We start from the raw sequence: 14,709 nt of genomic DNA, 5'->3' as shown, positions 1-14,709 counted from the left end.
AGTCAAATCACTTAATGAGAAAGGCAAGCAGATAAGGAAAATATACACCAACAATGCAATAAAAATGAAAAATACACATCTAAGATGCACATCCTTTCACACCAGTAGTTTTAGCTTTCAAGACATTAAAAACTGTAGTTAATTAAGATCAAAAAGCACTATATTCCTAACCCACTCCTTACATTACAAACCATAACCCAGAAAAAGGAAACCACACCAACAACAAAACCTTTCCATCCGACCTCAAATTATTTATAGCTAAAACAAATCTAAAACTCCTGTGATGCCGATCCAAGTTCCCCCTTATCCTTCCCCGCCTTCTTGGGCAACAAAGTCTGATGAATGTTGGGCAAAACCCCACCATTCGCAATTGTCACCATCCCCAAAAGCTTACTCAGTTCCTCATCATTCCTCACAGCAAGCTGTATATGCCGTGGCACAATCCTATTCTTCTTGTTATCCCTTGCAGCATTGCCAGCTAACTCAAGAACCTGAAATGAAATCCACATCAAATCAGATTGAACCAAAGCAAGAACACAGCAAGAACATAAAAGCTAACACTACGAACAAGACAAGAAATTTGTTGCCTGCCTCTCACATATCCAAACAATATGAAAAACCTATTACCTAAGCATCAGATATTCCTAAACAATTGATTGATTCAAAAGAAAGCAGATAAAAATCCAAATACTGATTTCGAATCCTCCAAAGGATTCAGCTAAAGAACTATCCAAGATCTGACACCCTAATTGTCCCAAAAATTATCCCTTTTTTTCCCGAATTTTAGAAATGCGGATCCTTTCACAGCACATAAGATGCATCTACAGTGATTTCTAGGGCAAGGCAAGAATCGATCACCGACCTCGGCGGCGAGGTACTCGAGGACTGCAGAGAGGTATACGGGAGCGCCGGCGCCGACGCGGTCGGCGTACTTCCCGGCCTTGAGGAAGCGGGCGATGCGGCCGACGGGGAACTGGAGACCTGCCTTCTGCGACCGTGAGACCGATTTCGTCGCCTTGGCCTTGCCGCGCCCGCCCTTGGTCGATCCCGAGGAGCTCATCGTCGTCGGGGTCGTAGTTTGGATCGAAACCCTAACCCTAGAGTGGAGGAGGAGAAGGGAGTGGATCGATACCCCAACCCTAGAGAGGAAGAGGAGAGGTGGAGGGGGTAATGGATTGGAAACCCTAACACGAGAGAGAGAGCGGGGTAGAGGCTTTGTTTTTGGGAACGAGATGATCGGAAGTATTTATAGGGAGGTGATGAGGGGAGGAGTTTGAAAGGGTGCTTCGCTCTGATTGGTCGGAATGGGCTGTAGCGGATCGCCAACGTGGAGCGAGATTATTGGTTCAGCTGTACTCGGAGAACGAATTGGTCGATGCACCGGGCATCTTCCCACATTTCATACACCGCCCACTAAAATTGAAGTTATACCGTTCAATCAAAAAGTTTCACATTTCAACAACAAAAAAATTTATAAAACATTATAAATAGTATCTTACATGCCACGATGAAATTTATTTGGAATATATTCTATGTGATATAATTGTTACCATAAAGATTTTTAATAATATGTCTATGAACTTTTTTAAAAAATACTTCATGAATAAAATAATAATAGAAATGTAAATTTGAAAAAAATAAAAAAAACTAAAATACTTCTCATTCCATGGTGCAAGTATGCAAACGACTGATTCTAGTCCTTGATAGGAACCACTCCCAAATTTTTTACATTTCAAACTCAAATTAGATGTAATAAATGATTCGGCGGATAGACTTTTCTATTTTGGTTATTGGTGATTAGCTTGAAATAAAGCATGAAGGGCGAATGCTATGTCATTTTCTTGGACAAAAAAAGTTGATAAAACTAATAACAAGTTATCACTTTCGCGCCACAAATGTTCCTAGCACATTTTACATTGAAACAAATTGAAACTAAGAGAGCTAGTTTAACTCCACATTAAGCTCAAGAATCATTTTCAGTAACGCCAGAAACATATTTCACTCTCCAAACAGGTAGGACTTGTTTGGTTCACCTGTTTTGAACTTCGAAATCAGAATAAGATTTATTGATTCTGATAATTATGGTTTATTTTATAAAAATTAGATTGCAATTTTCATTCCACTCTGAAAATGAGAATGACCAAATCTATTTATAACCCAATTCAATTTTGAATTTTGGATTTGTCTATTGCAAAATAAACTACTCAAAACCTTTTCTCACAGGCACCCTTTGCTCCTCTTCCATCATCACTCTCTTCTAACTTAATCACTAAATATGCAATAATCAAAAGCATTAAGCAATCCATCAGCAGCTAAAGCTGTTAATTTTATGACACTGAAAATTAAATAAAGGCTACATAATCTTCTTGCATGAACCCCAGCTGTGAAACTGCTAATAATTTCCTACCTTCCTAATATTTCTAAGAATTATTGGTTTTACATCTCATAAGCTATCACTTTAAGAGGAATACAACATGGTCTTTCCAGAAGGAAGCAGGTAAGAGCAGAGCGAAAAAATAATGAACAAACAATACAGAAAAAGGAGTTTTCAGTAGACTTTCTTTAACTTAAAAAATTCAATGCGAGATCGGGCTATCTTTATAGACCCTGCCGTCCTTTTACGTCCGACGATGAACTGGAGTAGCCGTGGCTTGAGCGCTTTCTCTTGTGAGTCTTCCACGTCACGATATTGTTTTGCCAGCTACTATTAACAACCTCGCCTACTACTTCGCCTTCACTGTCGTCTTTCTCGGCGACTCCACCTTGTAACTTTTTCAAAGTTTTACTCGATATGTTTTCACTGTTCTCCTCGCTAGCGACAGATTCATGCGCGTCGGAAGGGTGCTCTTTCCTCTTCACCTTAGCAGCCAGCTTCGACAAGTCCTCCCCTTCCTCCACAGCCTTCATCCACTGGATATCACTCAATAAATCAGCATATACCACCTCCTTACGCTGCCTCCTTCCGCTAATTTGATTGCTTTGGGCATCTGGGCTTAGGGTTTCTTTTGCTTTATTTTCGGTGTTTTTTGGGAATACCCATTCGGGCACTTCGTTTTCCTCCATTAGCCTCGATCTGTATCTTTCCCTCTGCCGCCTCTCTTCATCCATCTTCTCAAACAGCCAGAACTCCTCTTCATTACGTGCCGCCAGACGATTAATCTCACGTTCGCTCGGGACGTCAGCTCCCAGAGCGCTCGTTCCTCTCCGCATGATCTCTTGCAACAGCTCTCGCCTGTCCTGTGCTGCAAAGAGAAACAAGAACGAACACTTCAGATCACTGATTTATATAATTTATTTCTCCCCTTTTCATTAATTAAGATAATTCAAGGTTAAAATTTTGCGAATTTGCTCTTTTCCTTTTGGAAGTGTTGGCAGATTGTTTGCAAACTCTAAAAATATGGATTTTATTTGCTTTTCTCAACTTCTTTGTTTCTCTACACCGAGAATTTGAAACCGATCAACAATATAAATAATGAAAAAGCCTGTAGATGCAATTCAGTCTGCCTTAATAAGAACACCAACCTGTGGAGGTAGTGTTAAACAGCCCAGCCTGGATGACCTTTGCATCAATACCCATCTTCTGTTTCGCACGATCCAATATCTCCTCTTCGATCGAGCCAACACTAACCAACACGAAAACCCTAACTTCCTTCTTCTGCCCAATTCGATGGGCTCGATCTTCCGCCTGTTGGTCCATTTGAGGGTTCCAGTCACTATCAAAGATAATAACAGTATCTGCAGTCTGCAAGTTCAATCCGAGACCACCAGCTCGTGTGCTCAATAGAAACATAAAATAGGGAGAGTCTGGCGCATTGAACTGTCTAAGCAATGCCCCTCGCTCTTCGGTCTTCGTCGACCCATCAAGTCGAAGGTACTTAAAATCATATAGTTGTAAGTAGATTTCTAAGATATCAATAAGACGTGTCATTTGGGAGAAAAGTAGAATTCTGTGACCGGTTCTTTGGAGCTTTGGAAGTAAACGATCCAACAATTCGAACTTCCCTGAAGCTCTAACAATTTGTTCCTTCTGCCACATGTTATATTCTCCTACAAATAGGTAGGGATGATTGCAACACTTCCTGAGCTGCATTGACAAATTCTGGAGAGATTTTGATTTTATGCCTGCGAAGAGTCAAATGTGGCCCTCAGCATGAAACGAATATGAGATTTTTGCATATATATATATATATATATAGCAGCAAAAACTTCTAGGTAAATTACAAACCCCTGAAGAATCTGAATTTTCATAAATAGCCCCCCAAAGTGCAGTTTCTTACAAAACAACCCGTAAGTTGGGGAATTATACATTCACATCCAAAAGATCTTTTTAAGAGGGGCATTTTTGTAAGTAAAAGAGGTATATATAACAAACTATGTGTGAAAATTCAGATTTCATGGAGATACAGTGCAAATAGATAATTTACAAGAGTACATGTGTTACGATAAGTAAACATGCCACTGAATATTTAGACTACAAACAAATTCAAAATAAATGCCAGCATAATGTACAAACTGAACTTAATCTTTGAGAAAGTCATCCAAATCGGGCAGAATAGTTAAGCAGGTCTAACTTACCAGATTCTAGTCCAACCCTCCCCAAGTCAGTGACCTGCTGGTAATATGCTTTTTGCCAAGCAGACATGTCGCATTTAAGTATTACTTGTGTTTTCCCAGGAAGATACTTTTCAACTTCATCCTTTTTCCTTCTCAGAAGAAAGGGCCGTATAACCTGAGTTAAACAGATTGTAATTATCACAAAAAGGACACAAAGAGAGGCTTGCAAAAGCACCCAAAAGAAAAAGTTAAAAAAAGAAGAAAGTATTAGTAATCTCACTTGATGCAAACGGCGAATAATCAGTAGCTCTTCCTCATCATTGAGAGATACATCGCATGCAAATGGTGCATTAAACCATTCCTCAAAATTTTGTACGGAATTGAAGATGTGGGGAAGAAGAAAATTGAGCAATGACCAAAGCTCCTGCAAGCTATTCTGTATTGGGGTGCCGGTCAACAGAAGTCTACGACGAATACGATAGCTGCAAGAAAACAAAATTACGATTTAATATTTAGAAAATATAAAAAATAAAACACATTTATTAAATAATTGAATATTATCAACAATGATTAAAACAAGATTAACCAAACTAGGAGCCAAACTATTGAGAACGATAATGGAGAGAGTTCTTACAAGCCATTCAATTAAAAGAATGGATTAAGATTATATGAACAGATATTCATAGGTTAAAAAGAAAAAAATAAATAAAAGGAAATGCCAAAACAGATGCTGCATGCAAGCTGAAAGAACACACAAAAACAAGGCTAGTAGTGACGTTTCGAAGAGGATTAGCACAATTAAATAGTTTGAAGTGTCAAATAGCTACCAACGGTCAAGCAAAATTTTAGTTGCTAAAAGACAGTGGAGGGCACCATATTCTAAACATAAACTGACAAATTACGTCTTATATTCATAAAATAGGGGTATGGTGCCTTACTACATACATTCTTATATCTAATCAAAAGCTTCGTTTTTGTCATCAAGCAGGCAGATTAATATGGTTTCTACTCTAAATTTATACCACTTTCGAGTTTTGAGTTTTAAATAGAAGTCAAAGGAAAACAGAAGTAAGAAATATTTAGCAAAAAATAGAAGAAAAACTGAATTTTTTAACCAAAGTTTATCTACACAAGAAAAAATGAATAAGCGAACAATAACATACCCTGTAACTATCGTGCGTGAAAGAGCACATTCATGGTTTTTAAGCCGATGCCCTTCGTCCACAATCATATAATGCCAGTGAATTTTCTTCAGGAACTTTTTATCTTTCATTATCAGATCATAGTGTGTGAGCAAAACATTATATTTCCCTTCTCCGAAATACTCTTCTCTTATTCCCTTCCTCTCTTCTGGGCGCCCATCATATAATAGTGTAGTAATACTGCACAATGAAAGCAAATCAGGACGTTCCTTATTTAAAAGATGAAAAGATAGTAAACATATTATGCTTCATAGATTGAAAGAAAAACCTTGGTGCCCAAGTTGAAAATTCACTAAACCAATTTGGTAATACTGCTTTTGGAGCAATTATCAGGTGCGGTCCAGTGACACCCTTGTGTTCCATCAAGTAAGCAATCAAAGCTATGGTTTGAATTGTCTTTCCGAGACCCATTTCATCAGCAAGAATGCCATTTAGATTGTTGTTGAACAGGGAAAGCATCCATTGAAGTCCTTCTAACTGGTAAGGCCTTAACTCTCCACCCTGAAGCATAGTAGGCTGCTCTGTCACCTGCAAAAATAGTTAAAAAAACAAAAAAAGAAAAGCATTAAACTGTCTATTCAGTAGATTAAGTTATGATCATAGTGGTTGTACGCCAGTATGATAGGATAGGGAAAATGATAGGGGAGGGAAAATGAGTGCCAAATAAACTAAAGGTATAAAAGGATTAAAGAAGATCCTTCAAATTTCGAACCAGCGGCTCAGTTTGTGACAAAGGATCTCTAGAAGATAATTCGTAGCACAACAATATTCCAATAATGGAAAAAGAAAACCACTAAAAGAAAAGAAATCGTTCTTTTCTTTGATATGTCCGTGCGGAATAGCAAGGCATTTAATAGGTGACCCAAAGCTGGACAGTAATCTACTTTTCATCAGTAGAATCTGATGCAAATTTCACAATCAATAATAATTGAGTGACCAAAGCTTATTAAGAGTTTAAGGGAACAAAAGAGGGAGAAATGTATAATTCTGTGTTTTAAATGAAGTTCAAATATTAGCAATATGGTATAGAGCAAACGCATACAAAGAAAGTTTGCGCACAATTCAAGGCTAGGGGCTTTCACTTAAATAAAAGTAGGGGAAAACAACATATGTATGGCATAAATTATTCGTACAAGGAAACTGAAAAAAACTAACAAAGTATACCCATGATAAGTGGAGTATCCAATGGACTGAATAAACAGGATTCTCATAGTTGCAGGTTTTCCTTCTATATAATGCTATATAGATAATGCCTTCTGGAAAACGACCAGGAGTAAAAGTTCCCTATTGTAACCCTCAGCTAGTGCCACAAAAGTGCGCAAACTGGAACTATTAAAACTAAGATCATCCATCTGTTATGTGCATTCTTATACTCTACCTTGCAGGAAAAGAAATATTTTTCAGCAGCAAGAAAAATTGACTTAAAAAGCTGAATTTCACATATGCTTTGTTAGTTAAAATGGTAGTTCTACAACAACTCAATAGTTAAATACCATCAAAACTATTTCCAATCTACCTTGTCTGTTGGTTATAAAAAAAGAAGAGATATAGAATAGCCTCTTGGAAACATCTTTTTATACCTTCTCCTGAATAGCATGAACAGTGGAATGGTACTGCCGTTGGCCTTCAAGCAAATCGTTACCCTTTCCATTTTGTGCAGAATCAGTATTGACAACATCAATCTCATCATCTAGCTCCCCTGGGGTTTCACTCTTGGAGACAGAGACTTGCGAAGGATCATCAGACTCAGATTCTTTTAACGAGACCCCACCAAGATGTTCTGCGTCCTTTTGCCTCTGCACAGCTGCTCCAAGGCGAACAAGAAGATCATTTGTTTTTCCAAGAAGCATTTTCAACCGCTCATTCTTGCTCTCTTCTACCATTTTCATGTATGCTTCTTGGTCATCTGCTTTTAGCGCTTGGAACCTTAACTTCTCAGCACGAGTAATGCGTTGTCTTGCCCTTGCATGCCATGCCTAGATTACAAACAAGAACATTAGAAATGTTTTAAGCAACCAAAGAACCACTAGAAAAGTAGAAGGAACGATCTTATTGAATGTTATATCATATTAAATGTTATACAAAGTAAAGGAAAGATCATATTAAATGTTATATCAATCAAGATCACGAATTCTTGAAAATTTTCTAGATAGCACTAAAGCAGGAATCTCAGACCATTAGGGCATTCACGAGGCACAGTTGGGCAGTAGATTGTGAGATTTTATACACAGCTGTCTAATTGTCCTTAAGCCTGACCTTTGGAAAGGCTCTCCACTCTAGAAAGCAGAAGCTTCCAGAAACGAGGCTTTTGGGCAAAACAGCTTCTCTACTTTAGATGCTGGTCTGTTTTCTAGAGAAAACAAGGCGATTGAAAGGCAGAAGCCTCTCTTTTGAATTGAAACAATTGCTAGAATTGAAAAATTATGAATGGCAGCGTGTAGAACCAGAAAGTAAACAAGCTTGAAAACATGTAGTCACACCTGAACTCCATCATTCCTCTGCTTCCGTCGTTTCAACACAGCTGCTGTTTGTAGCTGAAACTCACGAGCAGCATTGAGAATTTCTGCAAAAAATTTCCTCTTTTTCATCTCAATCTGGTTCTTTTCTTCCTCTTCCAGTCTTGACATTCTCTGCAGTTTGACCATTCAATAACAAATATAATGAGTTCCCACTTTCAAGTAATATAACTAATAGGAATTTACATATATATCCCTGCAAAGCCATTTATACACATATATACCCCAAGAAAAACCTCAATTTTCACATATAACCCTTGAAACTGCACAGATTTTACAAAAATATCTATATCTTGAATCACAAAAATATCCATAGCTTGAGTTGGAAGAGTCATCCAATTCATTGATTAAAGGTTTTCCAAAGAGGGGTATTTTTTTTAAGTACAAAGCGAATAAAGTTTTTGGAGGGAATATGAGAACTGAGATTTTTCTTGATACATGATAAAATAAATAATTTTGCAGGACTGTATATGTAGATAAACAATACTGCCAGACGATCATGATAAAACAAAACCTCTGTGTATCTCTTCCTTCGATGACGTTCACCAACATCAATAGCAAAAGAATCTCCAATCCCATACATGCTAAAAGGATATTGCACCCGCATCATCCCCCAGTCAAATAATTGCCTATCAGGATATGCACATATATTGTGTAACCAATACTCCGCACTCACATCAGATCGCACCTTCCTCTGCAGTTCTAATAACTGGAGCCATGTAGAAATATTTCAGTGCAGGTATAAGAATAAGTCACTACTATATCCTCTACATGTCTAAAACAAATAAGGTTCATTTAAATCAAAAGAAACAAAAAAATCAATCTTTGCCATATTTCCGCAAGATATAAAGTACAGAATGGCCTTTATGTTTGCCAGCAAACTTTAAGACAAATCCTTGAAACTTTCCATGCAGCATGGGTATTAAAAGATTTATAATTTCCAATAGTCTGTTTGGGCACTTACGAAACAAATTATTGATTCGTGGTACGTACTTGCATATATTGTAAAGAGCATTAGTGGACAAAGAATGAGACAAAGCTGTCTGAAACTTGCACAAATTATCAAGAACAATAGTTCTTCAGAATCTATGCTATGCAATTGTTAAAGAGAATACATAGATGTAGATCATTCACTAAAGCAATTACCTTCAAACCATATAATTCGAGCAAGCACTTCATTTGCAAGTCTTCGCCCCTATTTGATGGTAAAGCTGGTGCACCAGACAAACAGATATTAGCAAATGATATAAACTGTGAAATAGCCGTTATACTCTAAAAGCTTAAGCTGATAGAGAATGGTGTTTAAATATTTCTATATTTAACACTCCCCCTCACGTCTGGGCTCGAGACTTTTTGTAAGCCCATGACGTGGATTTGAATTAAATGGGAGAAAATTAATAATATTAGGAGCCTGGCATGACTCGAACTCTGGACCTCCAGCTCTGATACCATGTGAAACAATCTTTGTACTCTAAAAGCTTAAACTGAATAGAGAACGGTGTTTAAATATTTTTATATTTAACATAAACTTTGGGCAAAACTATATTTTCCTACCTTCTTAGGATTAGAGCACAGAAACAATAAAAGCATATGAAACAGATGCTAAACGACAAAACAAGCATTATTTCATTGATTTAATTTGAGAAAACAAAAAGATCCCCAATATAAATCTCTAACGAACTGATGACAAATTATTAGTATGCTAAGAACATCTGGACAAAGTAGCTGGAGTTGTCAAAGGTAGCTATGAGTAAGACTAACAGAAATGTAAACTGGTCTACAAACAGAATCATATGAGTAAAATTTTCCCACAAATCTATCTTAAAATACAGCTAAATTGAAAATTTGTCAATGCCAGCTCATTATCTCATATATTGCCATTTCTGTTCAAACTCTATTTAGCCCTGAAGTCTCTCTTTTGAAACCTCCAACATAAATATGTGATCAGAAGGACAGCAACAGAAAAACTTATGCCCAAACTTTTTATTGTTCTGCTAAAACTTTCAATCATTAGTCTCCTTCAGTCTTTCAAGGTTTTTTTTGAGATGGACCCTACTTTATTTCTTACCACATGCTGATTTTTTTTTTCTCCCTCTTTTGTTGCTTTATCCCATAGTTGATCAGTCACTTACCTCGTTTAATTTAGAACATTAATTGAATTACCCTACACTGTTGGTTAATGGCCATACATATATCACAAGTTCACAATCTAATTTAATCTCATTTCTTAAGTTCTTAACCATTCAACAGCAGCTAAAACGGATAAATTCTCGTATTCAGTGGTGTATTTTACTACAATTACATGCTTCAAATAGATGGAGCATGAAATCACTTCACAAAACAAAGATCGGCACTGAGAAACACCCATGCATCTATCGCGTAGAAATATGTCCCAGTTTGAAAGCACGAAGTAAATTATGGAGGTGAGTACAATTCCATTAGCTCAAGATATCAACAGTATGGAGTACATGTGAAACATCAAAATCAGATTAAGCATCATAAGTATATATATATATATATATATATATAGAGAGAGAGAGAGAGAGAGAGAGAGAGAGTAAGTCTCCTGTACTTTCGAAAGTACGAAGACATCCGTGCTTGTAAGTTGTTTTCGATGATAAGACATCCGATTCAACGATCAACTCCGTTAAGTATAATCTACCATATTGGAACTATCTAGAAACCAAATTTTATAATTTTTTGACATCATTTACCAAGCGATCAAAATGTCTCAAAAATGACCATTTTAACGGCCGATGTGGCACGTTTTTAAGTTCAACGGTGTAGAAGTATCCAAATTACATAAAAATTTAATAGAAAATTCTACTTAACATCAGTAGCAAGATCAATACTTCCGATTTAAAATTAGAGTCCTTTATCGCTATTTTTTATGATATTTTTATTTTCAGCCGTTCATTTTGAGGCTACTCGTTCACTAGACAAACGAAGTCAAAAAATTATGAAATTTGGTTTCTAAATAGTTCCAATAGCGTAGATCAAGTTTAACGGAACCAATCGCCAAATTGAATTTTCCATCATCGAAAACAACTTACAAACACGGAGGTCTCCGTACTTTCGAAAGCATAGGAGCCTAGCTCTATATATATATATATATATAGAGAGAGAGAGAGAGAGAGAGAGAGCGACAGGCTCCTATCCTATCTATAGTACCGGGGTTCCGGTATTATAGTCTTGTTTTCAACCTTAAAACATTCAAATCAACGAACCATACCGTTAAAATTGATCTAGGGTATTTGAAGTTTTCAGAAATAAAATTTTATAATTTTTCGACATAGTTTACTTTATGATCAAATCATTTCAAATTTGTCAATTTTCAATGGCTAGTATGGCGAGTTTGTAGTTTAACGGTGTAGAAGAATCTAAATTTATTCAAATTTTGATAAAAAATTCTTTAAACTATCTAGATCAAGATCAACATCCTTGATCTTGAATATAAAAGTTCTATCCTCAAATTTTAAAGATTGTTTAATTTCAATCGTTCATTTTGACATGATTTACTTACTAAGTAAACCATGTCAAAAAAATTTAAAAATTTATTCCTAAAAACTTCATATATCATAAATCATATTTAACGGTGTGGATCGTTGATTTGAACATCCTAAGATCGAAAACGAGACTATAGTACTGAAGATCCGGTACTATAGATAGTATAGTAGCCTAATTCTCTCTCTCTCTCTCTCTATATATATATATAGAGAGAGAGAGAGAGAAAGAGAGAGAGAGAGCTAAGCTTTTATGCTTTTAAAAGTACCAAGTTATTGGTACTTGTAGATTTTTGGCCATTGGATTAAGGGATGTGTGGTTAGGATGATGTGGGATCCCTAGGGTTGAGTGGGTGGGTGGTTAGTTGAATAGTATAATTTAACAGGTGGAAATGATCAAAGAGGTAGATCTAACGGTAAAAAATTTACAAGCACCATAGCTAAGATCGAAAACGAGACTATAGTACCGAAACTCCGGTACTATAGATAGTATAGTAGCCTAATTCTATATATATATATATATATATATATATAGAGAGAGAGAGAGAGAGAGAGAGAAAGAGAGAGCGCTAGATTCCTATGCTTTTAAAAGTACGAAGTTATTGGTACTTGTAAATTTTTGGCCATTGGATTAAGGGACGTGTAGTTAGGATGATGTGCGACCCCTAGGGTTGAGTGGGCGGTTGGTTGGTTGAATAGTATGATCTAACAGATGGAAATGATCAAAGAGGTAGATCTAACGGTAAAAAATTTGCAAGCACCAAGTGCTTGGTGCTTTTACAAGCACCATAGTCGGACTCTCTCTCTCTCTCTCTCTCTCTCTCTCTCTCTCTCTCTATATATATATATATATATATCGAAACATGCTTGATGTAACAATACGAGGAATATTGAAAGTATAACCTTCAAGCTCGGAAAGGCGATGTTGGATGGAGCTATTAAAACGACTTTCCTTTGATGTTCTCAATGCCGAACAGGACATACGACTTTCTTGTTGCCTACATATTGCATCTTCAAGCTCTTTTATCAAAGTACCACTAGTTGAAACCCCATAGATCTGCATAATCCTGATGAATGTTAACAAACTAAATTGAAAAATGAGACATCGTAACTATCTAGATCACAAGATATCCACAACATAAACATATGCGTTTCAAAAGATAGTGAATCTGTAATCAATTTTTAATTCATCAAATACATATAGCAACATTAAGAAATCCACAAAGGAATGCTTGTGCTTGAACAAATTCCTCGCACAAAATCAATGGATCAAACTAGCCTAACCATCGACCGACCCTTAAGTGCTAAGGCCGCCTTGCCACAGTCAAGGGATGTTCCCACAAGGGTAGAGAATGGGATTTAATATGTGTCATCAAAAAACTGAATCAACTCTCTAACAAATGATAGCTCGGTGCCAAATTAGTTTCACAAAACCACTCTTGTTATGAACTAGCTTATTAGCATTGTCTGAAGTACAATGGTCCAGTTACTCACTCTTGACAGTTGTGTAATACACCAGCATAATTGTCCCAAACAATTCACTCCCTTAACAGTCTGACAGAGCAAGATAGAGACCCAAAATCTGGTATCAAAAGGCAAAGCATAGCTACAAACTAAAAGCATATATTCTCCAAACGTGCAACACGCGAAAGCAAAGAAAAATTTTCTAAACACCATATCGTATATCGTACAAGTTCAAACAACGAACGCATGTCCACACTCTCGCCACCTTAATTCTCTGCCAAGAGTTAAACCCTAATTAATTCTTAATTGATTGGTCTAATATCGACCAACAGATGACCAATTCAATATGTTCGCCAGTACATGCAACATGGAAGTTAGTTCCTTTGCCACAAAAACATCATCTTTCTACATAACTTCGACTGCTGCAACATGTCATAAACAAGTTTCAATTTGAATCCATGGATTTCAGTCTTCGGAGCAATTATTCAATGTAACTCAACCGAGCTACTCTGACAACATTAATCGACCAGATAATTCAAGAGAAACAAATTCCCCAAAACCCTAGCCGCGATCTTCATCAACAGGACCAAAACCTAACGCATTAACCGCACAGATTCCGACATAAACGCTCAAAGAAATAACGAATAAGGCCAAAAAAAGGAGGAAAGAAGCGCACGTACCGGATCCTCTTCGAGAGGGGCGGCGCCTCCCCCTTCCTCTTCCGCGGCGGCGTCGTCGTCGCCGCCATGGTAGATGGAGGAGACGGCGCGTAGTACGTCGGGGGGAAGGGGGAGGTTGCGGGAGATGAGATTGAGGGCGCTGATGAGCGTCTTCGCCTGATCCACTACGCGATCGGGTAGAGTCGGAGGAGGAGGAGGAAGAGGCGTCGGAGGAGGAGGAGGAGGAGGAGGGTTCTCGAGCGAAGTAGCCATGGATGGCGCTCGATTCCCTCCTGATTCAAATAAAAAGGAGGCAACGGTCGATTTTTATTTTCCTCCTAATTCGAATTTTTTTTTCCTGCTAATTTTTATTTAATTCTTTTTTTTTTTTTTCCTTTCCCCTTCTCTCTTCTCTCTCTCTCTCTCTCTCTCTCTCTCTCGCGCTTGCGAACGAAGTATCGAACTCGCCACCCCCACCCCTTCGCTTTTGTTTTCGCCCTAAAAATAAATAAATAAAAAGAAGCGGAAATATCCGCGTGTCGGGTGTCGGATCCGGACGAGCCCGTTAGCTGGGTAACGGGTTCGGATCCAAACTTTGACCGAGCCGGGTGCCGATATAATTTCGCGAATTTTTAAATAAATTTTGGTTGGGAAAAATGTATTGAGGCCCCTTAACTTTAGCTATTTTGCAAAGTAGTTGCCTAAAGCTATTTTGCATGCCGTGTATATAATCTTGTAAAGTTTTAAAATATCAGAAAAAATTTATTTTTCCTATAATACATTTCTTAATTAAAATTTCTACCAGTACATC

General features: G+C 37.3%; 2 protein-coding genes across 2 annotated transcripts; both read right to left on the bottom strand.

The window, feature by feature from the left end:
• On the bottom strand, window positions 66-1,237 carry LOC109728068 (histone H2AX). Its single transcript, XM_020258352.1, has 2 exons — window positions 863-1,237; window positions 66-491 (listed from the first exon to the last, which is right to left on the bottom strand). Exons 1-2 carry the CDS (start codon window positions 1,058-1,060, stop codon window positions 270-272), a joined length of 420 nt encoding a protein of 139 aa, XP_020113941.1. The 5' UTR covers window positions 1,061-1,237; the 3' UTR covers window positions 66-269.
• On the bottom strand, window positions 2,294-14,361 carry LOC109728058 (probable ATP-dependent DNA helicase CHR12). The gene is made up of 12 exons (XM_020258340.1): window positions 13,920-14,361; window positions 12,679-12,832; window positions 9,419-9,483; window positions 8,787-8,981; window positions 8,237-8,386; window positions 7,337-7,732; window positions 6,025-6,284; window positions 5,718-5,936; window positions 4,835-5,036; window positions 4,576-4,729; window positions 3,523-4,122; window positions 2,294-3,242 (listed from the first exon to the last, which is right to left on the bottom strand). Exons 1-12 carry the CDS (start codon window positions 14,169-14,171, stop codon window positions 2,599-2,601), a joined length of 3,291 nt encoding a protein of 1,096 aa, XP_020113929.1. The 5' UTR covers window positions 14,172-14,361; the 3' UTR covers window positions 2,294-2,598.

This window comes from Ananas comosus, linkage group 23, assembly GCF_001540865.1.
Source record: "Ananas comosus cultivar F153 linkage group 23, ASM154086v1, whole genome shotgun sequence".
Classification (NCBI taxonomy): Eukaryota; Viridiplantae; Streptophyta; class Magnoliopsida; order Poales; family Bromeliaceae; genus Ananas; species Ananas comosus.
The sequence above is the reverse complement of the archived record's forward strand: the minus strand, read 5'-3'. Positions and strand labels throughout refer to the sequence as shown.

Excerpts from the sequence above, each read along its gene's own strand:
- LOC109728068 (XM_020258352.1), bottom strand. The coding sequence starts at position 1,060 with ATGAGCTCCTCGGGATCGACCAAGGGCGGGCGCGGCAAGGCCAAGGCG. Across the intron at positions 492-862 it reads TCGAGTACCTCGCCGCCGAG|GTTCTTGAGTTAGCTGGCAA; the intron begins GTCGGTGATCGA and ends ATTTCATTTCAG.
- LOC109728058 (XM_020258340.1), bottom strand. The coding sequence starts at position 14,171 with ATGGCTACTTCGCTCGAGAACCCTCCTCCTCCTCCTCCTCCTCCGACG. Across the intron at positions 8,387-8,786 it reads GAAGGAAGAGATACACAGAG|AGAATGTCAAGACTGGAAGA; the intron begins GTTTTGTTTTAT and ends GTCAAACTGCAG. Across the intron at positions 6,285-7,336 it reads TTCATGCTATTCAGGAGAAG|GTGACAGAGCAGCCTACTAT; the intron begins GTATAAAAAGAT and ends CTATTTTTGCAG.